At 36.1% G+C, this 26,536-nt stretch overlaps 1 protein-coding gene across 2 annotated transcripts in view; it reads left to right on the top strand.

The window, feature by feature from the left end:
* The window catches only part of LOC149536159 (transcription factor-like protein DPB), a 56,033-nt gene that overhangs the window by 20,625 nt on the left and 8,872 nt on the right, over positions 1-26,536 (top strand). For both annotated transcript variants that reach the window (XM_089806785.1, XM_089806784.1), the window contains 4 exons: positions 14,479-14,541; positions 14,686-14,832; positions 15,011-15,079; positions 15,353-15,451. In XM_089806785.1, the coding sequence (XP_089662911.1) occupies positions 14,479-14,541; positions 14,686-14,832; positions 15,011-15,079; positions 15,353-15,451 (378 nt within the window). The remainder of the gene's footprint in view (positions 1-14,478; positions 14,542-14,685; positions 14,833-15,010; positions 15,080-15,352; positions 15,452-26,536) is intronic.

A 26,536-nucleotide genomic window follows, 5' to 3' on the forward strand; every position in this document is an offset into this window, starting at 1 on the left:
GGTGCCTTTACGCCAATGAGTTCACCAATGCTAATTTTATGCACAGATAATTCCAAATGATCAATCATATTAAATATGTACTCGAGATTGTAAGAACAAATGGATGCCAACAAAATTGAGGAAGTTCCACAAACAATATTTACAGTTGCAAATGAAGATGGTGCATGGATTCGCCAACTCTGAGTGGAGTAGTACAAAGAATCAGAATAGGATGAGGGTTGAATCCCACCGAAACCGCACTAGCCAAGTAGGGAAGAACTTCCACTTCCGAAATGGCGAACAACAGAGAACTCCAATAGGAATTCGCAGTGTAAAGAAAATAATTTAAATCGCCTACTAAACAACTACCTACAACCGGTCATAAATGCCCCTTCAAAGAAACATCCCAAGGTTTTACAAGTAATGTTGACACGACAACACCTACAAGTAAAAGAAAAGACGGGTTTGAGATATACATAAATCAATCGTAACCACAAATACAAATATTATTAACTTGGGCCCCACATTTATTAATTAAAGTAACTAATTAAAGGTCCTTTTATTACATTATTTAAATTCTGGGACCAATTAATTAATTAATTAAATTAAAGTATTACATTAAAATTTGCGCACATGACAAATGAGTTAGCAAAGTTTGAACAAATCTTATAAGCCTCTGCAATTTTTTTTATCATCTGCATATAGGTTCTTTAAAGCCTCTAACCCTACACTCTTCATTTGAACCTCTTGTATAGTGAGCACCCTCTTGCTCAAAGCATTTGCTACCTTGTTTGTAGTACCTTTCTTATGTTTAATGGTGAATGTATAAGCTTGTAAGTTTGTAATTGTTCCACCCACTTCAAATGCCTTTGGTTAAGCGGCTTTTGCCCGTTTAGCAAACTAAGAGCATGGTTGTCAGTATAGACAATAAATTATTTAGGCAATAGCTAATGCTTCCGTTCTGTTAGAGCTTGAACAATGGCATATAACTCTAGCTCATAAGTAGAGTATTTTTGCTTAGCTTCATTCAACTTTTCAGAGAAAAAGGCCATAGGGTGATTCTCCTGAATTAGGATTGCTCGTATACCCAACTTGTTAGCATCACATTCAACTGAAAACACTTGGTTAAGGTCTGGTAACCTAAGTGAGGGCAACTCCACTAACTTCTTTTTTAACAACAATGCTATCATTGGCTTTATCAGTCCAAGCAAACTGAAATTTCACTCTAACCCTTAATGGTATTCAAAATAGGTGTACATATGGTGTACATATGTGGCTAAAACTTCTTATAAACTAACTATAAAAAGAAGCTAGCCCATGAAAACTTCTAACATCTCCTACTAACGTAGGGGTAGGCCAACTAAGGATAGCCTCTACCTTGGAGGGATCCATTTTCAAACAACCTTGAGATACAACAAAACCAAGATAAGCTAAATTTGTTTTAAGGAACTCACTTTTTTCCAAGTTGATCATCAACTTTTAATGTAGCTTCTTCAACACCATATCCAAATGCTCTAGGTGCTCTTCCTTAGTCTTGCTAAAGATTAGTATGTCATCAAGGCAAACAATTACAAATTTACCAATTAATTCCATAAGTACCCCATTCATTAGCCTCATAAATGTGCTAGGTGCATTTGTTAGCCCAAAAGGCATCACTAAGCATTTATATAGGCCTTCATTAGTCTTGAAAGTTGTTTTCCACTCATCCCTTGGTCTAACTCTTTTCTGATGGTATCTTGATTTCAGGTCCACCTTAGAAAAGTAGCATGCACCTTGTCGATAGTCCATTAGGTCTTCTATTCTAGGCATAGGAAACCTATTCCTAACACTAATTTTATTTATGGCCCTTGAATCAGTGCACATTCTCCGTTTATCATCCTTTTTAGACACCAATATTGTTGGAACTACACAAGGGCTCAACTCTTCCTTATCATAGCCTTATCCAATAATTCTTGTACTTGTTTCCCTATCTCATTTTGGGCAGGCGTCATTTTGTAGGCAGTCTTATTAGGTAATGTAGACCCTGGTATTAGGTCTATTTGATGACTCACATCCGTCATAGGTGGGAATGCATTTGGTATTTTATTAAACAATATGTCTTTATACTGATCTAATAATTGTTGCACTTCTGCAGGCACTTTAGAGACTTTATTGGGCTTACTTTCCTCTTTGGGCTTCACCATGACAGCATACCCTTGTTCCACTTATATTTTTAGCACTTGAAAGAAGTCCTTCCTACTTGGCAACATGCCACTATACCCTAGTTGTTTGTCTTCCCCTTGATCAAGTAAAGGATCCGAGTTCTTCTCTCCATCATGCAAGGCTCCACATCATACTGCCAAGGACGCCCAACAACAAATGACATGCATCCATTAGCACAAGACTTTATTGTTAGAATCTCCTACTTCAAACTCTAGATAAGCTTGTTCATCCACTATGACATGTAGATCCTTGTTAAGACATGATACCTTGTAAGGACTAACATGAGGAAGTCTAACTCTTCTACCATTTCCAAAGCTACAATAGTCTAGTAGACCTTGAATCAACTATAACTTCAGAAATTTTACCATGGGACTTACATGTAATAGTGTCTTTCTTTGCAGAGGCTCTTCGTGTTTGGGCACTTTCAATAGGGTACTTCTTAGCATAAGGTTTTCACCATCAAGAACTAACCTGCTTTGCCAACAAGTGAGGTGACACTGCAACCATCCTCTTCTTGTACTAGAGGAGTCTTCCTTACTCCCATATGAGAACTAGAAGCCTTTTTTGGACATCTACTCATAGTATGTCCTACTTGACCATAGTTGTAACATTTGCTAGTAAAGACAATAGCACCTCTGCTTTGGCTTCCAAATCTACCTCTAGAGTTACTGCTTCCTCTATAAGGTCCTCTATAGGATGTGCCTTTGCCGCAATTTTCTCCACTGCCTTCTGCGAAAGAGGTTTCTCCACCTTTATTAGGTGTTTGACTTCTTCCAAATGATCCTCTTCCTTTGTACGCTCTGTTACCCCTACTTCTTTGGCTCTATTATCCCCTTCTAAGTATATCTTTAGCCGTCAAGGCCAATTGAAAACATTTATGAAGAGTTTTACGAGCTAAGATGCTTATTGCATCTTGAATGTTCCACCTCAAACCATTTAGGTATCTTGCCAACTTTTCTACTTCACTTTCGTGCTTTTTGGACCTTAGACTGAGTTTATGGAACTCTTGAATGTAGGCATTGACATCTAGGTCTCTTGGTTTGAAATTCTACAACTCTTATGCATCCAGACCTCATAATCTGCAAGTTGAAATTGTGTCTTCAGTCTTATTTGTATCCTTTCCCAAGAAGTGATTTTCTTTTTGCCAGTTTGTACACTTTCCTCTTTCATGATGTTCCATGACATTAGGGCATATCCTTTCAATCTAGTCTTTGCCACAGCCACCTTTTTGTCTTTTGATACTTCTTTGAAGTCAAAGTGATTGTTCATTGCATCTATCCAGTCCAACAACTCTTCTCCATTCAAATTACCATGAAAGTTTGCAATCCATTGAAATGATCCTTTCTTATGGGTTTGAAAGCATCAAGAAACATCTTTTTCTCTTTAGCCAACTCTGGTGATACAGTAACTATCATTGAGGGTCTCCTTCTTCTTCCTCTTCCTCATCATCTGTCATATCTCCCCATTCTGTCAATGTACCTTGGCTTCTTTCTCCTACGCCTCATTAAGTATTTCTTGCACTAAATGCCTTAGTGGCTTTTGGATTCATTGTCTTAGGAAGCATTGTGCCAACTTTAGATTCTCTAGAAAAGACTGACTCTTGGGTGTTTGATATACACCAAGCTATTAACTTCAATAGTGGCTCTGATACCAATATGATGCAGAGCAAATTGTGCTAACTCAAAACAAAACTATAATATGCAGTGCAACGCCCCGCTCAGGAACCCAAGAGAAATAAACCTAACATGTTACAATGTTTACTAAACTATTTATTGTTTAGTTTAAACAACACAAGATAACAATGCACAAGCAATATGCACATTCACATCAAGTACACGTAAGCAATTACAAATACAGTTTTCCATTCCTCAAGGGTTCCTTTACGCTGTGTTAAGTTATATTAATAAGTTTAATGTTTCAAGTACAATGTCTCATGATCATAAAGAAGTAACTAATACATAATTCTCATAAGCAAATGGACAAGCACAACTAATATAATGAAAGTACATCCAATAAATAACATCCATTGCACATGTCGTAGGGTATGCGAGAATAGATACAAATACATCAAAATATAAAATACATGAGATCATATAAATACATCATATGAATAGATGTCTCCAAGATAGAAATAAGTATGATAAAGGTACAACTGCATCATCAAACATCCAATAGCTGGCAATTCGAGAGGGATCCAAATGGTAACAAGTCACTACCTCCAGACCGTGTGGTTACCTAGTCAGGCTTCCACTCCCACCGTGTAGCGAAGATAATGAATGATCCACATACGACTAATCAATCATGAAACATTCGTAGGCAAGGAATCATAATAGCCATCAACTACCTCAAGGGTAACACATACTACTCAGGAAGAAAAGATAATCCAAATAGAATGAACACTCAATCCAATATCAACACCGCAATCAAATAAATGTACATATACCAAGTAGAAATCAAAAGCCAAAATCATGATATACAGTCCCAAAAGATATCCATCTTAGGACAAAAGGCACATGTCAAAAGTACAATCACCATCAATGAAAGTAAATAACAACATTAAATACATCCAACAATAAGCACAACACCAATAATTGCACTACGAGAGGCAAATACAAAGTCTACGGAAGAGACTCAGGCTACATTCTAGGAAGTGTCATCACATGGTCAAACTGCTTGAGTTACCCTGGATTGATCTCTCAATAGACCTCAGACCCTCGACTGTTGAGTTACCTTGTATATGTCACTTCAAATCTCGAACCCTCAATGTGACTCATGCAGAACCAAAATATCCATCTCATGAAGACGAGGAACAACCAATTATACCTCTCGCTAGGTATCATCCCATTCCCATCCTTAGCCTATGCAAGCGCTCAAGGCATGAGTGAGGCAATATCTCTAACTTATCTTTTTAGCGTGTTTCCCAAATATTAATTACTAGATCATCACTTATTACATAACTTACAAGGTTAACTTGGCATTGGCCACTTTGGGTCTCGGACCGCTATTGCAAGCCACTCCCAAAGACGTGTACCTAGACAACCTCTCCTAAGCACATAAAACACAGTTGTGTCCCATACCACAACATCCATAATGTTCAAACTCGGTTCCTTAACAGGCAACCCAACAATAAGTTGGTTCTCCAAACCAAAGTAAATGCAAATGCTCCACGAAGTAAATCTCATAAATGCAATGGTCAATATAAATCACAAAACTCATCATAACATTTGATCAAATAAATGTTATAACACAAATCACAAAAAGGGTAGACCTTTGGTGTACGTCCTAGTTGGTAAACCAACAACTCATAGGAAAAAGAAACATCGTGAAAAGACAACATACGATTACAAGTAAACTCAAGGATAAATGTAGATAATTAAATCACATGATTACAAATCATTTGTTTTGAGAAGTCTGGTTTGACCAATAGAATGTCATTTTAATTGTCAAGTTACATAAGGTTTCAAGATTAAATAGTGTCCCTACAATCTCAATATATAAATTCAATCATAGTCACATTTACAGACTAAGTTAAATATTATAAGTCAAAAGATCATCATGTTTAAACCGATGTATTTTAAATACCAAACTTCATTAGAAAACAATGATATTAAAATTTTACTATATCTCTAAGAACGTAGTATACATTTTAGAAAAATCATAATTAAATCTAATATAACAAATTTCCATTTTTAACAAATTCCAATTTAAAGTAATTAAAATAGAATCCAAACACCTCTTAATTACAATATAATATCATTAATATATTTATTATTAATTTTTTTTGATGACAAAATAAATAATAATTTACCGATCTAATAAAAATTTAATACATTTTAACAAATTAAAAAAAAAAAAACATAAATTTTATTTGCAAATTTTAATGCAAAAAATAAAATATAATAATTTAAAATAAAAATAAAAAATCTTAATTTCAATAATTCCAATAATGAAAAATTGTCCTATTTTAACATTTTTCCATTTTATATTAATAACTTTTAATAATTCAATATCAATGATCGATCCAAGAATCATAACTAAGTATTCTATTAGGCAAATCACAAAGTCAAACCACATGAATTGCATAAAGAAATCAACCAAAGTGAAAATCAAACTATACAAGCACATAAAGACTTGTGGGTTTAAAGAGGGTAGATAGATTGTTATGAATCCTTGTAGGACAAGTATTTAGGCTATGGCTGGGATTGGACCTGATCATTATCTTCCCATCCTCACCATTCGAGTATTGTAATAAGGCACACTCATCTTGGCAATTCAGGTAAGTCAATGCCTCGTACCTGCATCCTGCATAAAAGACAAGCATGTACATGTACATAAATATATCTAAACTAAATAGGCAATGGCAAGGAGTGGTACATTGTGTAGATCCCGACTAGCAGGTGACTAGGACTCCTGCCCTCAACCACATCAAACACGTTAGACAAAAAAGTAAAACAGACATGCACACTATACACATGCAAGTATGGGGTAAGTACCATAATAAATCACGAGTCAACTTATCAAATGCTTAGATATAATAATTCATCTCTATCAATACAAACATAGTCATCATTAAAGACATCTCATTTAACATTGTTATGAAAGCAACCACATTTACTAACTACGAATCATTTGAAACATTATAAATGCACAAGCAATCATAATCATTAAACAACACGTGAAATATGATAAACTAACTAATCAGCAGTGATATATTTGTAATCCAAGGCGTGAAATAATATCATATTATAGTAAATCAAATATCTCTAAAACTAACCAATGCATAAAATAGGCCTAAAAGAGTTTGGCAATCACAACATAAAAGTAGACTATAGGTGGGTATTACATCCACCCCCCCTAAAATTAGGCTTGCTCCTGGAAGCCCACTTCCAAAACACAAAACTCCAAACTCAATGTACGGGCCCTCTTGGACCCTTCCCCATTGTAGGAGGATGAGACCTCGCTGCAAACACCCTCTGAGATCTATCAGCATCCCCAACTGTAGGCTTTGAAGCAACAAGCCTCTGACTTGAGAACGGAGGTGCACGCTCGGGACAATTGGTTGCATTATGACCATGTTGCCCACAAGAGTAGTGATCTCCACTAAATCCTCCGTGAGCTCCAGGTGCACGAGATTGATGAAAACTACCAACACTAACATCTTGATAGTGGCCCTAAGAAGCTCGATCCAATCTATTGCGCATACTGCATTGCTAGTTGCGATAGTTCCCTGATTGTGAATTACCATTGCTACCTTGAAAGAACTTTCTTCCTTGCTGTTCCTGATTACCCTTAGAGAAGTTAGGAGGGTTCTTAGGGCTTCTAGCTCCCTAAGACTGGTTTCCCTTAGGCGGTCCTGAATAAGATGATCCTCAAGCCTAAACACCTGGTAGATCACCTTGACTCGAAGTCACACTCACCTCAACCAAAGTAGCTCGCAGAATTGCATCCTTAAGGTTTTTGAGTTGGAAAACCTTAACACCTCCAATGATGTTATCATTAAGTTGTCTAATGAAATCCTGGACCATCAACGGTGAGCTATCACTGATTCCTGCGTAAGGCATAAACTCGAAGAACTTTCGCTCATACTCCAACACAGTCATGGTACCCTATTTCAATTCATGAAACTCATCTGCCCTCTGCTGTTGCCATTGCTTTGATAGGATTCGCTCACAGGAGTGTTCGAGGAACAACTCCCATGTGACAGTTTGCATGTTTACCCCAAGTTTCTTTTCCTCTATCTTACACCAAATGGCTACAAAGACCTCTAGGTGGGTGATGTCGTATCTTGCTTTAACGTTGGAGTCAAAATCTTGCATGGCAAACCACCTATCTAGTGCAATCAGTTAGTTCTCAGCATCATATCCGGTACCTTCTCCATTAAAAGGTTTAAGTTTGACCCTCAGTAGGTCCTTCATCTGGTTGGATTGGATGGTCTCCCTTTTGCTCTATAGGTTCTCTCTTTTAGGACTCCTCGACCTATCTCGCCATGCTCTCTGAATGATGAACTCTATCTCGCAAAGGTAAGCACTCTAGGATCTCTTTAACCAAGTCTCTAGTGACAGGTCCTTCTGACTTAGCGTGATGTTCAACACTATCATCCCCTCTAGCCTCTTCCTGAATAGCATCCTCTATGAACCAAGGAAGGGCTATGGTGACTACCTCTCCTAGGACCTTTACCACGTCTTGAGCTACAACCCCTAGCAACAGATCTAGAGCTAGAAGCCATCTCTCCTACAACACCCAACACAAGAAGAACATCTCAGAAACCATCAAAAACATAAGGGCATAACTTATAGACATAAAGAAAGAATCTAGAAAGTGTTGTGAGTTTTCTAGTTCCATGTTCAAAAATTCTATCGCTTCAGAGTTCGTTGTTCAATCGTTTGGTTTCAAGTTTCATGTCAATATAAGTTTGTTGTTTAAATCATGTCTGTAAGTTTACTAATTGCTGAAGTGATGGCGCACAATATGCCTAGAGCTCCCAGTGTTGAAACTCGGGCTCTGATACCAAATGTTATGCCCTGCTCGGGAACCCAAGAGAAATAAACCTAACATGTTACAATGTTTACCGAACTATTTATTTTTTAGTTTAAACAACACAAGGTAACAATGCGGAAGCAATATGCACATTCATATCAAGTATACATAAGCAATTACAAATATAGTTTGCCATTCCTCAAGGGTTCCTTCACGTTGTGTTACTTTAAGAAGTTATATTATTTAGTTTAATGTTTCAAGTACAATGTCTCATGATCATAAAGAAGTAATAGATACATAATCTCATAAGCAAATGCATAAGTACAACTAGTATAATGAAAGTACATCCAATAAATAACATCCACTGCACTTGTCACAGGGTATGCGAGAATAGATACAAATATATCAAAATACAAAATACATGAGATCGTATAAATACATCATATGAATAGAAGTCTCCAAGATAGAAATAAGTATGATAAAGGTACAACTACATCATCGAACATCCAACAATTGGCAATATGAGGGGGACCCAAATGGTAAGAAGTCACTATCTTTTGACCGCATGGTTACCTAGTTAGGCTTCCACTCCCACCGTGCATGGAAGATAATGAATGATCCACATATAGCTAATCAATCATGAAACATTCCTAGGCAAGGAATCCTAATAGCCAACAACTACCTCAAGGGTAACACATACTACTCAAGAAGAAAAGATAATTGAAATAAATGAACATTCTCTCCAATATCAACACCGCAATCAAATCAACATACATATACCAACTAGAAATCAAAAGCCAAAATCACGATATACAACCCCAAAAGATATCCACCCCAGGACAAAAAGACACATGTCAAAAGTACAATCACCATAAATGAAAGTAAATACAACATTAAATACATCCAACAATAAGCACAACACCAATAACTGCACCACCAGAGGCAAATACAAACTCTACGGAGGAGACTTAGGCTACATTCTAGGGAGTGTCATTAAATACATCCAACAATAAGCACGACACTAATAACTGCACCACCAAAGGCAAATACAAAATCTACGGAGGAGACTCAGGCTACATTCTAGGGAGTGTCATCGCATGGTCAAAGTACTTGAGTTACCCTGGACCGATCTCTCAATAGACCCTAGACCCTCAAGCGTTAAGTTACCCTGGATTGGTCACTTTGAACCTCGAACCCTCAACGTTGCTCATGTCGAACTAGAATATCCATCTCATGAAGACGAGTAACAACCAGTCAAGATGTTAGTGTTGGTAGTTTTCATTAGTATCGTGCACCAGAATATCCATCTTTGAAGACTTTTGATTTGGACACAGGAACCTAAAATGAACGAATTTGGGACAAATTCGACTGAAAACGTCATTTTTATTGACTTTTTCATAAAGATTTTTTGCCAATTCAGGTCTATTCGATCCGCCAACCCTTAAAGTGACCACTAAAAAGTTGTTTTATGTGTAATTTGTGCAATTTGTGAATGAAAAGAAAAACTTCTTGCCTCCATTTGTGTATGGACTTATTTGCTGCTGCATACATATATTTATGTATTTTTGTTAAAAATCTTGTATGGACAAATCTGAATGTAACCCACAATTTTTTTGGACAAATTTCTAACCCTCATCCGAACCTGTAACTTGGGTTGGTAGTGGTTGGGTTAGTAATTTCATGCTTTTCTAGAGACACGAGAATTTAACTCAGGCTCAGGCATATTTTCGTATCAAGTGGGTTTCCGTTGGTCTTACTATTATTTCCTACAATTGCATTATTTGTCCTGTTTTGCCTCATGACATTTGGTCTGTTAATTCACACTTGGCTGTGCCGTTTTCACATTGTTTACTGCTCATGACTGACACCAGCTACTAATCCAAGATCGCATGAAGCTATATTACCCACCTTCTACTTGTTTTGCCAGGACCATTCCCTCAGTTGACCTGCACACTCACCAAACATGTAGAGAATATAATGCCTTGTGAAAACAGTCTCAGAATTCGCAAAGAAATTCTAAATAATTAAGATAGTCCATTATGATAAAATCTGATATCAGTAACCTGTCTAATGTTAGTCTGAATACCTTCTCATGAAAATATGTGATTCGGGTCTATACAAAGAATAATTCAGAGATTATAATCCCTTACATCAAACTCATAATCTGATTTAGGTTTCAAGCAATATTATATTGTCATTCATTATCAAGAGACATGCAATTAAATATCAAAGTTAACCATAGTTTTCCTAGTAATTCAAATTAAATACAGTCCATGGTATACAGTTTTGCAATCCGCAAAGTCCTTGGGAGTTTTGCCCTATCATTTGTCCTGTCGAAATTAAGAAATGGTAGGGTATTACATGTCATACCACATTCTGCTAGTGCTGAGTTTCCCGATTGTAATGGCGCCATTTGTACAAGTTTCCTACTATTAACATGTTTAAAACAAAAACTACATTGCAAAGAAAAAGCAAAAAATTAAATTAAAAAAGTTATTGTTCACAGAGGCTTTTCTCTGGGCATGGGATTTGGACCTCAGATGTACGTGGTCTGATTAGAGGCCCAAAGTTTGTGCTCTGCACACCTATAGCATATTGGACCGCAAACCCAGACAAGGAACGAACAAAACCTAGATGTGGGTTTTTGGGTTGAGTGAACTGGCAACTTAGCTCTTTGGGAAAATTACAAGGAATATTTTTTATCATGTTCCTTTCATGCATTTGCTGAATGTACCTGGCCAAATCGGAGGGTCAAAGTTTGTGCCTGGTCTGCACCCAATGTACTGGACTGCAAACTTAGATTGGGAACAAACTGGACATGGAACTGGAGTTTAACTTAGCTTTTCTAAGGGAATTTTATATTAGGGTTAAATTTTATAATGTTCCTCTTTTCATTTAATTGCGTTGCTTATCTTTTAAAGTTTCAAGTTTTAAGTTGTGGGATTTGGCTGTTTCAACTTCTTGTCTTCCTTTCTTAGAGTGAAAACTTCAATGTACATCTACCTAAACTCATACAAAACATTTAATACTATTAGGAAATATCAAAAATAATTTGGAAAAGTAACATGAAATTGAAATAAGCATTTTCACACATCAGGCAAAACACTGGAGAAATAATGTTCTACTGGGAACCTGTTTCTGGGGGGGAAGAATCCATTTCACAGACTGAAGAAACTTATGGAGAGCTTTTCCCATCTCCTTCTGATGTTCCTCGAAAAGAGGACTTAGGGCACCCTTTGCCTTGTTTGTTATAGCACATCTCTTAAAAAGTGGACTTTAGGATTGTTTCCACCTATGCCACTGTTTCAAGGAAACTTGTTTCCAAATTTGAGGGATTAGTCTTCCAAGCAAAGGAAAACTAATCCTTCATCAAATATAATTCTATAAACATGTTTAGCCATGTGTAGATACCAAAATAAAGAAGAAATTGCTGAAGCCCAATGCTATTGGGTGTGGTAGCCCCTTCCTCTTATCTGAGAGAATGCTGGAGGTGCAAAAATGTTTGTAGTGTATGGTTGTGAGCAGTAAGTGGTCCATGTGGGAAGAGGGTGAGTTCAATCATGAGAAGAAGGTGGAGGTCATTTGCTGAAAGATTATTGGTAGCGGCATCGTGAATATGTAGTCTCATTTCTTGACCCCATCGATCAATGTTTATCCATTGTGCTCACACAAATACTCCAAAATTGGGAGAAATACGAGGCATTTGATGGCATATTGGGCTAAGCAAGGGCAAAGAATTGTGAGATAGACCTATTATGCAAGTTTATGATGATGATAATGATTAGAGGTCATTGACCTTATATTTGGATAGAACTTTTAAAGTAAATCCTATTGATAATGATTGAGATGTTTGTCATGTCAAACAAGATGTATATTGTGGTGGCAATAAACTTCTCAGAACAGTTTCTTTGGTTTGTAATTTTTTTTGCTCTTCAGCAAAACCAATGCTTTTAAAGAGCATGTTTAATAGAAAGGTTATTAAGTGGGTGATAGGGGATGTGTATAAAAAAATTGAGAGGATAGACAACTTACAATTTGTTTGTTGTATCAGACAAATAGCTTCTATGGGATGAGCAAATTGATCACTTAGTGCTTCATCCACTGTGAATCTAACAAACTTCATCCTGGGAGAGGAGAAACTGGTGGGTGTTCATAGTGACTTTCATCTTAAGAACACAAAGGTTAAAGATCACTTTCGGGGCTCTGCCACATGTTGGGATGTTGATCTTGTGGAATGCCACACAGTGGGTAGGGCATAGATTTTCCCTGTGGATTAGACAAGATACCCCTAAGCATGTTTGATGTTCTAGAGGGGTTTCAAAAGGGATGATAATATTACCATCGATGGTTTTTGGCATTTTGGAAAATTTCAAGTTTAAGCAAATTGAGGATAGAGTATTAGAGTAGCACAGACAAAAGCTGTTAGTCCATGTTCCATTCTTGTTTTTCCAACTTACAGGAATTTGACATTTTACATTTTTATAAACACATCTAGACATTTTTTATCATATGACAATATGATGTTTCTTCTATCTTGGATTTTTTAAATCAAAACCAAGGATACATATATTTTTTAATGTTTGGATCTTCATCTTGCCAGGCTCAAGCAACATGTCAAGTTGAAAGTTCATCAAGTATATGTATTTAAATATTTTGTGGACATCTTAGTATTTGTTAGAGCAACAGGCTTGTGCACTAAATTTTTTTGGCAGCAAAATTTGGAAGTTCGACTTAAATGGTTTATAGCCATTTTAAGTAGTGTTCAGGAGTTTGAGATTAAAGTATAGGTATCAAAGTTCTCTTTCCAATGGCACAAGTTGCTCTCATGTTAGTGATTCATTGTTTATATGAAAGCTCATGGCCATATCACAATGTATGGTAGACTTTAATGGATTGTATCAGCTCCATAGTTTCACCTTCTCCATGCCAACCTTAAACACAATTCGCATGGGGTCTTTAATGGCCAATGATAAAGTAACAACCACATTGCTATTATAAACAGAGTGAATTGCACACAATATAAATGTACATCATATAAATATGCACAAAAAGAACAAATAACAGAGGAGAATATATTCTTTGATAAATGAGAAATAATGATGAGTGACTTTCCCATTCTTACGTATATATACATGTATAACTATAAACAATTATATGATATATGCAGATAGAATGGTTTAAACATGGTAGACTTGCCAACAATTATCTTACACACACACATTAGTGTAAAGTTAAAAGTATTAAACTTGTCAAAAATGTTGTTTTCAGTTTGTTCCAAACAAAAATCACCTCAACGAGTTGATTTGATCTTCTCATAAGCCCTAAATCTTGCTTTTTGTTAAATTTCCTTGGTCAAAGCTCAAGGGATCTTTAATTTTGGAGATTTTGATTGCGTTCTCTTTCATTTTTATTGAAATTGCATCTTCCAGACAAATTGTTATATGTTATACCAGTACATCAATATGTACTCATTTTCTATTACTTAGTAAATCTTGGGTGAGTTTGTGGGCTGCCATTATTATTGTGTTGACTCAATGTGAACTACAACCTTAAAGTTTGTAAACATGGGCTGTCCTTGTATGCATCCTCTAATTGTTATGCCATAACTTTGTAGCATATCAACTGGAATTATGGGCCATCATGTTGTCATGAGAGCTTTTGGAATCTGAAACAAGCTTTTAGAATGGCCCCTATTACCATTCAATGTTTCACGTTACACAACATCCTGTTTGATCTTCTCTTGTTTTTATTTTTTTACTTTTTCCTCTTTTTTTTTTCTTTATAAAACTAAAACTGTGGAATTTGTATATGGTTTTTCAGGTTGCAGATGAATTAGTAGCAGAGTTTGCGAACCCTAATAATGCACTTGTTTCCCCTGATCAGGTTAGATTCTTTATCTGATGACCCCTTTGAGTTGTTAATGTATTACAAATCCTTCACTTGTGTAGGCAGCTTATTAAATCTTGAAGTGTGAACTGTAGCATTTTATTGCAACTCTTGAACATATTGGTTATGGAAATCATACAGCAACAATATGATGAGAAAAACATAAGGCGGAGGGTGTATGATGCACTCAATGTACTCATGGCAATGGACATAATATCAAAGGACAAGAAGGAAATTCAGTGGAAAGGGTTACCTAGCACAAGTCCTAATGACCTTGAACAGTTGAAGGTTTGTCTTGTATTAGTTTGAATGTTATTTCTATATAACAATATAAAGTTGAATGCAGTGAATTCCCTGCCAAAAATGAGGTGGATCAGGGCAGATATTGTTTCCTCTTATATTTAGTTTACGGTTTATTGCTTGAGAAATAAAATTTTGCAGAAATTAATATATAAGTTGTGAGCAGGCAGACCGCATGGGGTTGAGAAGCAGGATTGACAAAAAAATGGCCTATTTACAAGAACTTGAAGAGCAGGTACGTATTATTGTCGATTTGATGGTGTGCCTTGCAATTTACCACCCTTATTTGTAATTCTAAAGTTGTGCAGAAAACTGAAGGCAGCCGGCCTAAGAAGAAATGAATTTTGATGTTTTATTATCAATATATGTTTTTATACTCTACTTGAGTCATTGAGTTGAATTTTGCATTGGTGACATGTTTTGACTTTTTGTTGACAAACCGGCTTAGAGAGTTCTCTGTTGATAATGTTTCCTCTTATTACTGACATTTGTCTGTTTGCTTCTATAGATAATAGGTCTTCAAAATCTGGTGCAGCGGAACGAACACTTGCATTTTTCAGGAAATACTCCATCTGGGGAAATGTACTTACCATTTATCTTAGTTCAGGTGAATTTTTCATTAAGTCCTGCTAAAATTGCTTCTAGACAATGTGCATTGTTTTTTAACTCAGGGTATTATTATAGTACAACTAGAAGTTGGATGGTAGCGGTGTCTGGAAATTGGAAATACTTTTTGTTCTAGTAACTGACGCTATTAAAAAGCTTATCACACAAGCTGGACTATTCTTAGGCTTTGTGAGTTGCATGGCTTGCTTTTACACCCTCTTCGCTAGCCATTGTGTATCATGTCTGACTTCAGTTTACTCTATTCTATTGTTACTATGTGTAGGCGTGTGCTAGAAATGCCTTGTGCAACATTTTGGTGTATTTTATAAAGTCTATTCCTCGGTTTTTTGTTGATTGCACCTCACTATTGTTTTTAAAGATCTCCGTACTTTTGGCGTTTGCAACTCAATTATTATTTTTACTTCTCTTCAACACTTTTTTGTTGTTTGCACCTTAATATAGTTGTTCTTCTTTCATTCATTTCATCCACAACTTCCTATTGCTCTCTTTGTTGATCAGACTTTGTATCTCATCTTAACTATTTTAAATAGGCAAGCTGCATATCTCAGCAATTAGTAAAGGTAAAAATAAAAATTATTCCTCATTTGTGGAGGCCAAGTAGGCAAAATGATACTGTACCAAATCAGAGGCGTTTTGTAGAACATAACTAATGTTTGAAATCACCAGGTTATTTTCAAAGGAAAAGCAATCATCAGGATACAAGTATCTTGGAGCATTTTTTAAAGAACTACTCTTCATCTAAAGTTTGTAGCACTTTAACAAGGCTTAAAAGAGTACTAATCCATATTGCTGAAAAGTATATCACATTACCATTAGCATGAATTCCGATGATATTTCTATGGGGGAGTATCATAACAGTGCTAGAGACATGATTCAATGCTTATGTGTTGCATTCATGGTAGTGTTTGTCATTGATGTCAACACATACCTTATTTTGTGAAGATTACCAGAGTTACTGAGGGAGAATTGTTTGGTGGGGTCAACGGTCAACGAGTTGGGATGTGCTTTCTTAGACATATGTTCAAAGATGCCTATAGAAGCTATAGATAAGTGCGCAGACAAAGATATGGAAATATGATAGAGTTATGCAATGTTTTTCAAATGTTGCTTTCAGAGAGAGTTTCTAGAAAGCGGTTACTGGTAAATTGATTATATCTTTTAATAGAGATGTAATTCGGTTGAGTGGGTTTAGAGGAAGGTCATAGACACTAAAGATGCTATATTCCACATGGTGAAAACAAATGTTCATTCTGTGTGGTTTGGCGAAGACTATTTGCAAGATGTTCTTTGTGAGTTGGCTATTGCAAATATCTTTGAAATTTTTTATAAGTGTAATGTAACATGTAATGTATTATTTTAAGGATGTCCTATATTATTATTGTAAATTGAGAAAACCTCAAGGCCGACTCAATATCTATTTTAGGACTTGGTATAATGGGAAGATTGTTTCCTTGGTTGTAATCATTAGTGAGATCGTTTTGTTGGTTATGCAATAACTTGGATGCGAAATTGTATTTGATTACAGTAGGAATTGATGTTGAGGATATGGTGTGGGTTTCAAAATCAAATACAAATCGGATGGTACTTTGGATAAGTACAAGGCCCGTTTAGTTGCGAGGGGTTTTTCTCAATGTTAAAGCATTGATTATGAGGAGACCTTTGCTCCTATTGCAAAAATGAGCACCATCAGATTAGTCCTAGCCATGGCAGCAAAGTTTGGCTGGAAGGTCCATCAAATAGATGTCATAAGTGCTTTCTTGAATGGTGATCTCCATGAAGAGGTCTACATGACACAACCTCATGGTTTCAAGGTTGTTGGTAAAGACCATCAGGTTCTCAGATTGGTAAAAGCTCTCTATGGCTTGAAGCAGGCCCCTCGGGCATTTTACATAAAAATTGTTAAGTACCTTAGTGATCAAGGCTTCCAGAGGAGTTCTTCAGACTCAAATTTGTACATCAAGTCTACTGATAGTGACATCATCCTTCGAGTTATTTATGTGGATGATTTGATCATCACTGCCAGTTCGACATCTTTGATTCAGGGAATCAAACAAAATTTATGCCAGTCTTTTGATATGATTGACCTTGGGCCCATGCATTATTGCCTAGGTGTTGAGGTTTGGCAACAATCTTCTAGTATATTCATCTCTCAGTCCAAATATACCAAGGCTCTGTTGGACAAATTCCGTATGCAGGATTGCAAGCCTGCATCTACACCTATGGAGAAAGGTCTCAAGTTATCTGTTAAGTCTGATTCTCTTTCCGTTGATGATACTACATACAAGCAACTAGTAGGCAACCTCATCTACCTCTCTACTACTAGGCCTGATATCAGCTTCGCAGCTAGCTATATCTCACACTTTATGATAGATCCTAAGGCTGGTCGCAAAGCGTGTGCTTCGTTATGTGAAGGGCACTTTAGATTATGGACTTCTTACTCTTGAAGTTCTCATCCTAGACTCAGTGGGTTCACAGATTCAGATTGGGCAGACTCTGTTGATGATAAGAAGTCAACTTCTGGATATTTGTTTAGTTTAGGATCCAGTGCAATGACATGGACCAGTAAGAAGCAGCAGGCAGTTTCTCTCTCCTCTACATAGGTTGAATACAGAGGGACTATTAAGGTAGGATGTGAAGTTGTTTGGCTTTGTCGAATGCTTGGGGATATGCAGATGTCACTAGTAGGACCAACTACTCTGTTTGTTGATAACGAAGGTGTTATCAAGTTAGCTCGAAATCCAATCTTCCATGAATGAACCAAGCATGCGGATGTTCATTGTCACTACATACGACAACTGGTTGAAGATGGGACAATAGATTTGCAATATGTTCCTACCACAAATCATACTATAGACATTCTCACCAAGCCTCTTGGTCCTGATAAGTTTTTCAAATTTAGAAGACAACTTGGTATTATAGATAGATTAACCATTAAGGAAGGGTATTATGATAATAGATAGTCGTCTATTATTAGTTAATGGTATTCTATTTGTAATATAGCATAAATATTACAATGTTTCTAATATTTCGTTCGCTCTAAGTTAGCTGTAGATAATTGATAGCTAGAATAGAATGTTTCTATTCTTTACGATCGTTCCATTCGTTTGTATATAATGACTCTCGATCTTTGTTAATAACAAGCAAGTATTTACCAATTACTTCGTAATAGTCCCTTAGTTTGAAGGTTAAATTTATAAGGGACATTACAAGGCAAGACATCATGCTCTGATAGTGATGTGCAATTCAGATTCATGTTCAAATCTGGCCAACCCATTTTATCATAGTGTTGTAATAATAGAAATTATTAAAATTTGTCTATATACTTCCATACTTCTGAAAGTGTGAATCACATCTCAAATCCATAGGCATCCAATGTAGATAAAATCCATAATAAGCCAAGAAATAGTGCAAAATCCGAGTTGAGATCATTGGCTCACAAAATGGACCCACCACTAATTCAATAGAGGAAGCAAATTAGTACCAAACGACAAGGGGAGAGAGAAAGGTTTGTTTGACACTCAACGAGGTGACGTGGGCAGTGAGCGAACCCATTCAAAAGCAATTTACTTACAAAGGATAGGTAAGTCGATATTGTCCAAATTAATAAGGAGAAGCTTTGTACAACTCAAAGGCGGGTTAAGCTATCCTTCAAGCCACATGACGTCACATGTGTGGCATAAAAGGGTTCCAAGGTGGAAAAGCACCTTCATTAAGTATGAGGTACATGTGATCTTTGTATCAAGATATCACTCCAGACTTGGTCTTGGATGTTGAATGTGTGAAAATGTGTGGAGGCATGTAGTGGAGATAACTAATAAGATGCCGCATGTTTGGGCTCACATATAATGAGGTAAACTAAGGTAGCGTATATCTAAGTTTCCTTTACATTATTAAAAATAAATAAAAAAATATATTAAGCTCCACTTATGTTATGGAATTAAATACACAATTCTATAACATTGAGTTGAGATGGGATTTAATATTGAAGAAAGAGGAATGATTGTTCAAGAAGGATGGTTGTCATTGAATATAGATGTGGAGGGAGCCATTGACTTCAAGTGATCAGTAAATGAGTATAATTCTAGTCACTCACTCTACTTTAGAGTTTGATATGGTACAATTTAATTAAATATATAATGGTCACACCTATAGTTTCACAAATTTGTTTGAGTAGAACCAAAACCTTAATAGGTGATTTACTAGAGTTTAGAGACTAAATAAGACTGTCCTGGAGTTCCACATAGAGACTTGAATATAACAAATATTCTATTAGGTAAGTAAGGAAATACATCTATTCAGATATTGTCTATTGGTACCAAAAGAATCACCATATTCTCTTAGCATAAATTGATTATTGACAAGACTCATTAGATAATAAGCTGTAGGGGCATCTTTGAGATTGTAATACTCATTTATTTGGGATTCCCAATAGGGTAAAGTGGTTTAAATATCATATCATTACAAATGCCAACTACAATTTGCATTGAGATGCTAGAAGAAACTGCAAATTAGACTCTTGCATACATATAAGGACTCACATCATAAAGGATATCATTGGGATGAAGTTTGCATAAATATAAGGACTTCACATTGTGGGGGGGAATGATAAACAATGTTCCATTCCTGCTTGAACCATTTTTAAAGGGGAGATGTTCTATTCATGTGCAGTTAAGTATTTCTTATCTTTCAGTATTACATCTATCTAGTCACTGTATTCGTTTTATTATTTGTAATTCTATACATACTATAAGAGTTATTTGCCTTGATATTTTCCTTTACATCTAGGGATGTTCTTGCAGGAAAAGAAGGTTGATACTTTTCACATGCTACCAAATATTGTGCAGACTCAATCTTGTGACAGTAGCTCCAAAGAAGCTGTGATCTAGAATTCATTAGTCATTTGATGATCATGCTGGATAAAGTGAGGCTCTTGAAGTGAATATCTTTGATGACTAAGATTGTGTATCCTTCTATATCAAGAGGGAGCATGATAGTTCATTGGAGGTAACCTTGTATGAAGAGGTCAGAAGGTTGATATCAGATTCAGAGGGAGTCTAACATTCCATCAGAAATAACCTTGATCATAAAAAGTCAACATATTGAGAGGGAGAAGTTCGAGGTGAAATTCCTTGTAATACATTTTTCTCCGTGGGAGAGAAGCTTGAGGTGAAAGCCCTTGTTCTATCCTCGAGGAGCAGCTGTAATGTATCCACTCTTTGACTTGGTTCATGGTGGATATCATGAGAGTTACTATTTTCCATATGTGGATTATGTCATGAAAGGTGACGGTCTTTCATTGATGTATTTGTAAGGTTGTTATTGTAAGGTGATGATCTTAACAATGGCTTGATCTGTTATCATGATGGACTGCATTAAGTTGTCTCAGAATGTGTCGCAGATCATGATAATGAATGTATCATGATGAACTACATTAAGTTGCTGTCATACAATGTGCCGGAGATCATGATACTACATTTGTTGTTCTCGAGTTCTTGATCTATTATCATGATAGACTACATTAAATTGCTGTCCCAGAATGTGTTGGAGATTATGATAACTAACGTATCATGATAGACTACATAAAGTTAATGTCCTGGAGTGTGTCAAAGATCCTGATACTTTTAATAATGGAGACTACCTTGTTATCCCTGAGATCAAGGTTGTTATCTGAAAGACTAATTCAATATTGCCCTGGAATGTGCCGGAAATCATATAACTCATATCCTTCTAGGATATAACGTATTCTTTTAGTAGGTCATGAACATGATACCAATGCACATACCAAGAGAATTTAAGTATGATGAATATCATATGATTGATATTTCTTGTTGAATCATACTTCAGATGATATCAAAAGATAACATCTAAGTTTATGGATATATGTTGATATCCTTAAATATGCCACTCTAAGATCACCATATTGAGATGATATTTCTCTATATGCTTGAAAGCATAATGTGTTCTATAACAACCCTAGCTAAGAGGGAATGTTAATGTTGTGGCTTCAGTCGGATTGAATTGACCTAGAGATAATCCTTCAATGGTTATTGGTTAATCATCGATTAGACAAACCCTCATATATCTACTCATATATATATATATATATGTTATATATTAATCTTAATGTTATATATTAATGTTAATATTGTCTAATTGATGATTAATTTATAAATTACCATAGAGACATGTCTCTTCATGAGACTTGTCTTTCTATGTATATTTATATAAACATTCAATCTGCATTTGGAACACACATAAATCCTGGCAGTGTTATTACATTTGCTGAAAACGTTTGTACAAAGTTAACAATTGGAAACCATTGATTGTTTAATTTTTTTTTTAAAGGCTTTGCAGAAAAATAAGGTGGTATAATCTTTGAATGTCTGATGGAAGGAAAGGTTTGTCACATTTCTTAGTGGCTGAAAAATGATGGAAACAACAAAGCGTTATGTTTTGTGCTTGGTTCTGTCTGTTACATAGGTCACATCTTTGGAATAGATAGTTAGGTGAAATGGCCTTGAGAAAGTTGGAAAGGAATTACAAAACTCCATGTTGCTGGCGTTTGGCAAACCTTCCGATCACATGCTGATTGTTGGGTTGCTAGAGTTGACTTGCTACACTGGATTTAAAGGTCCCTAGGCAATTTGCTCTCAAGGAAACTCATCGATTCTCATTGCCAAAATTCCTCCCGCGTGCAACTCTTGTATAATTATCACGTAGCTTCGAAGACTAGAGCACAACACAGAAGAGAAGTTGTGGAGAGCGCCATGACCTTCGTTGGTAAGCAATACACACTCGGTGATTTTCACTTCCAAGGATGAATCTGTTGTGTGCAATGATTATAAATTTCAAATTTTTTAAACAAGTCACCAATCAAGAGTATAACTATGCATAATAGGGTAAAAGACAAATGCAATAACACAAGATTTTTTCTTTTCAAGGAAACCTCATTAAGGGAAAGACCTTGGTGGGGATGATACCCACAAAATCATACACTAATATGAAAATATCCATGTTATGACACCTGACCCTCGTAGCAGTCGATGCAATACATTTTAGTACATCTTCCCCGTCAAAGGATTGAACCTCTGCTAAAAGGTTCCCAAACCTATTAGGAGTAGAGAACAAAAAGGCTCACTGCTAGAGCACACTGCCCAAAGAGAGAAGGTTAAATGTACCTTCAAGAAGACTCACTGTTTAAGATGTGCAAGTTGAAGTCACCTTCAAAGATTTACAAATTTGAATAATGAACTGATTGGTGACAACACACTTGTCTTAACAATTTCAATGAAGTATGCTTAGGAATAATAACTCATTCGACTCATACCTCTTCCAAAGCATTTGACAATCCTTTAGCTCCGCTTTGATATCCAACATCAAGGCTCGCACATACAATTTCGTTCCTCTCATTCCATACCTTACAAATGAGGAAATTACTTTCCTTTATAAAAGTTACAACTAAACAGTTAGGTCGGCTTGTTAGGACTTGCCCAGTGTACAAATAAATAAATAGACCCATGCTAAGAAGCATGTGGCACCTTTTATAATTAAAAAACAATTAAACTTATTAAATTACAAGCCATGATCCACACTTAACACTCGCCAAACCAAACAACAACTACACCATCCTATGAGCTTCCAAAACAATAATCCTGATGCCACAGGCTAGCAATCAACCCGAAATGAACCAAATGACCCACAAATCCGAAGCATGCACTATTCCAAGTCTTCTACCATGCTTTGTGCTCGCAAACCTTAAGTCCAACTCGCCAACATGCTATATCCAAAATACAATTACCTTTGGCATAATTCTTTGTCATTGGTTTGCAACCAGTCTTCATGAAACATCTATAACTAACTTAAACCATCACATAAATAGCTGCAACCATAGGCATTAGGTCTACACTCATCCTGCAACACATCCAAGCTTGCATAAGTCCAACTCGCTAACATGCTATATCCAAAATATAGTTACCTTTGGCATAATTCTTTGTCATTGTTCTGGAACCAGTCTTCATCAAAACATCTATAACTTACTCAACCCATCACATAAATAGCTGTGACCATAGGCATTAGGTCTACACTCATCCTACAACACATATCCAAGCTCACATACTCAGGAATGCTGTATATCGTGAGTACAACTACGATCAATAGCCTATAACATACAAAACCTGCATGCCAAAACTCATCTAATAGCAATTCCTACTTAACAAACTCTCCAATACTCAATAATGTCTCCCTTTAGCATTGAAGGCAACATGTGTGTAAAAAACCATCAACCGAAAAGTAGCATCTCAATTCAACTTCCTGGATATCCTCAACAAAGCTCTGCCTTAGGCATACTTCTTCCACACTAGGAAATACTTCCCTTAGATAGTGCTTTTTGACATAATCTCTCCCCTTGTGATATATATCTCTGCAATTCCTCTGATCCAATGAACAAACCTGCTTCCAAGAGGCAAATCAAGTGCCACCAAAAACTGATCCAAAAGAGCTCTCAAGCTTAGCTCTGTTCAATGCGACTACTCCCCTTGAGGAGCAACACCAAGCATCAAGTCCAAGTGTATGAATGTGGTTTGATAACTTCTAGACATATGCATTCCTACATCAATTATTGCTTGCAAGGCGGGTCCGTCATCCCAAGCATACCTCTAAGATATTCAAAGGTGCCCTTAGGCAAAAGCTTAGGAAATATATCTACAATTTGTTCCTTAGAGCTTACAAATTCCAATCGTATTTCTTTCTTTGCCACTTTCTCTCAAAAAATGATACTTGATTGATATATGCTTAGTCTTAGAATGTAACATTGGATTCTTAGACATATTGATAGTGCTTGTATTATCACAATGTATAACATTAGGTTCATTAAAGTTATACTAATGTCCTTAAACATTTGCTTCATCCATATCAATTGTGTACCATTATTTTTTGTAACTACATACTCTGCTTCAGCAGTAGACTAAGATATCCATTCTTGCTTCTTGCTCAACCAAGAAACCAATCTCCCACCAAGGAAGAAGGCTCCTCTACTAGTACTCTTCCTTTCATCAAGGTTACCTGCCTAATCTGCATCAGTGCAAGCATACAATGTTAAATCATTGTATCTATGATACCATAATCCATAGTCCAAAGTTACCTACAAATATTTGAAAATTCTTTTTACAGCTGCTAAGTGCGTTTCCTCAGGTTTTGCTTGAAATCTTGCAACAATTCCAACAACATTAGATATGTCTAGCTTTGTGTTTGTCAGATATTGCAATCCACCTATCGATTGGTATCTAGTCTAAAATGTATTAGGTGAATCATCAGTGAAAGTCAACTTACAACCTGTGAACATATGATTACTTATTGGTTTACAATTTTCCATTCCAAACATTACCAACAAGTCCTTAAGATATTTAGTTTGTGTTTTAAAGATTCCATCCTTATTCTGATTTATTTGCAAACTAAGAAAGAACTTCATTTCTCCTATCATAGATCAAAGTAACGTGACTCGGACCCGGCTCAGACACGGCAAGGGTAACTTGACTCGTGGCCTGGATCAGACTCGGAAATGACTCGGCAAAGTGAAAAAACCTCGAAATTTTGAGATTTTTTAGGATTTAAAGAACATTCCATGCACCCATTATTAATAAAGCGTAAAGACACAATAACATCATTAAATATAAGATAATTTGATCATAATGCACATACTTAAAGTTAAAAGTCAAACATACTTCGATTACATAAGTACATTGTACAATACTACAAAGGTAAATTGCTAAATACTATATTACTAGTAATTAAAGTTTAAACTTTAAACAATAGTTGAAGGTGTTACAAGATTCAAGAAGAGTTGATAGATTAACGGATTTCTGGATGATTGATTGATTAACAGAGGAACAAATGTGTTCCTTATAAAGAATTACAAGGACGTTGTTTCTAAAAGAAACATCGTAGATTGAAGACGAAATTAGAAACAAAACTAGAGACAGGATAGGAAACATTCCTATCTGGACTGAAGACAAAAGAGACAGGATAGGAAACATTCCTATCTAGACTGAAAGACGGACTATAGACAAGTAGTTGACTATTATAGAAAGTATAAGATATTATCTTAATAGAAGGAAATATTATAAAAGTAAAACATACAATCATATATAAAATGATAAATCCATGCAACCCATCAAAATGTATATGTATAATGAAATCCAACACATCAAGATTCAATGAATCAATAGTCATCATCAAATGTTCCAAATTCTGATCATATATTAAGTTAAACAAAAAGTTAAAACAAGACTATAGCTATGGCTCCTAGTCAGAGTCCTCATCATCATCGTCATCGTCATTGTCATCCTCATCCCCAACCTCAACCTCAGGCTCAGTGTAATCTATAAAATGCCTCTTAGTAAGGCATCTAAGGTAGGTCCTGGATGACTGATTAGCCATAGCATCAGCCTGTGAGGTGCCTCTAGGATCAATTGTAGTCTCTAGCTCTGCCAATGCTTGTGAGGTGCCACTAGGATCAACTGTAGTCTCTGGCTCTGCCAATGCTTGTGAGGTGTCACTAGGAACAACTGGAGCTCTCTGGTCCTTTGCTGCCATAGCCACAGCCTCAGCTTGACCCTCTCTATCTGCCTGGTCAACCCACTATAGGTCCTCACCATCAAAGACAGGATCAGTAGCCTCAGTGATCCACTTAGACTTTGGATCAACCTCCTCTAGAGTAATTGGAGAGATGTCACTATCCAAAATCTCCCTGGCCCTAATGCGCAGGTTGTAATGCACAAAGAGTAGCCTATTCATTTTCTCCATAGACAACCTGTTATGCCTCTTCGAGTGGATGTGCTCGAATATGCTCCAGTTGCGCTCACATCTAAATCGCTACTTGGCTGGCTCAAAATGCGGATGGTGATTTGCTGAAGGTTTTTGGTTGAAGGTCCAAACATTTGCCACCATCTATCTGAATTTTGAAAAAAAGAAAAGAAAAAAATATCAGTCTCATTTCAAAATTTGAACTTTAAAGTTTAAACTTAAAGTTTAAAGCTAGAAATTTAGAAACTAGATTGTATAAGGCTTA

Source organism: Cupressus sempervirens, chromosome 10 (assembly GCF_028749045.1).
Source record: "Cupressus sempervirens isolate cs-2001-9-10 chromosome 10, ASM2874904v1, whole genome shotgun sequence".
Taxonomy (NCBI): Eukaryota; Viridiplantae; Streptophyta; class Pinopsida; order Cupressales; family Cupressaceae; genus Cupressus; species Cupressus sempervirens.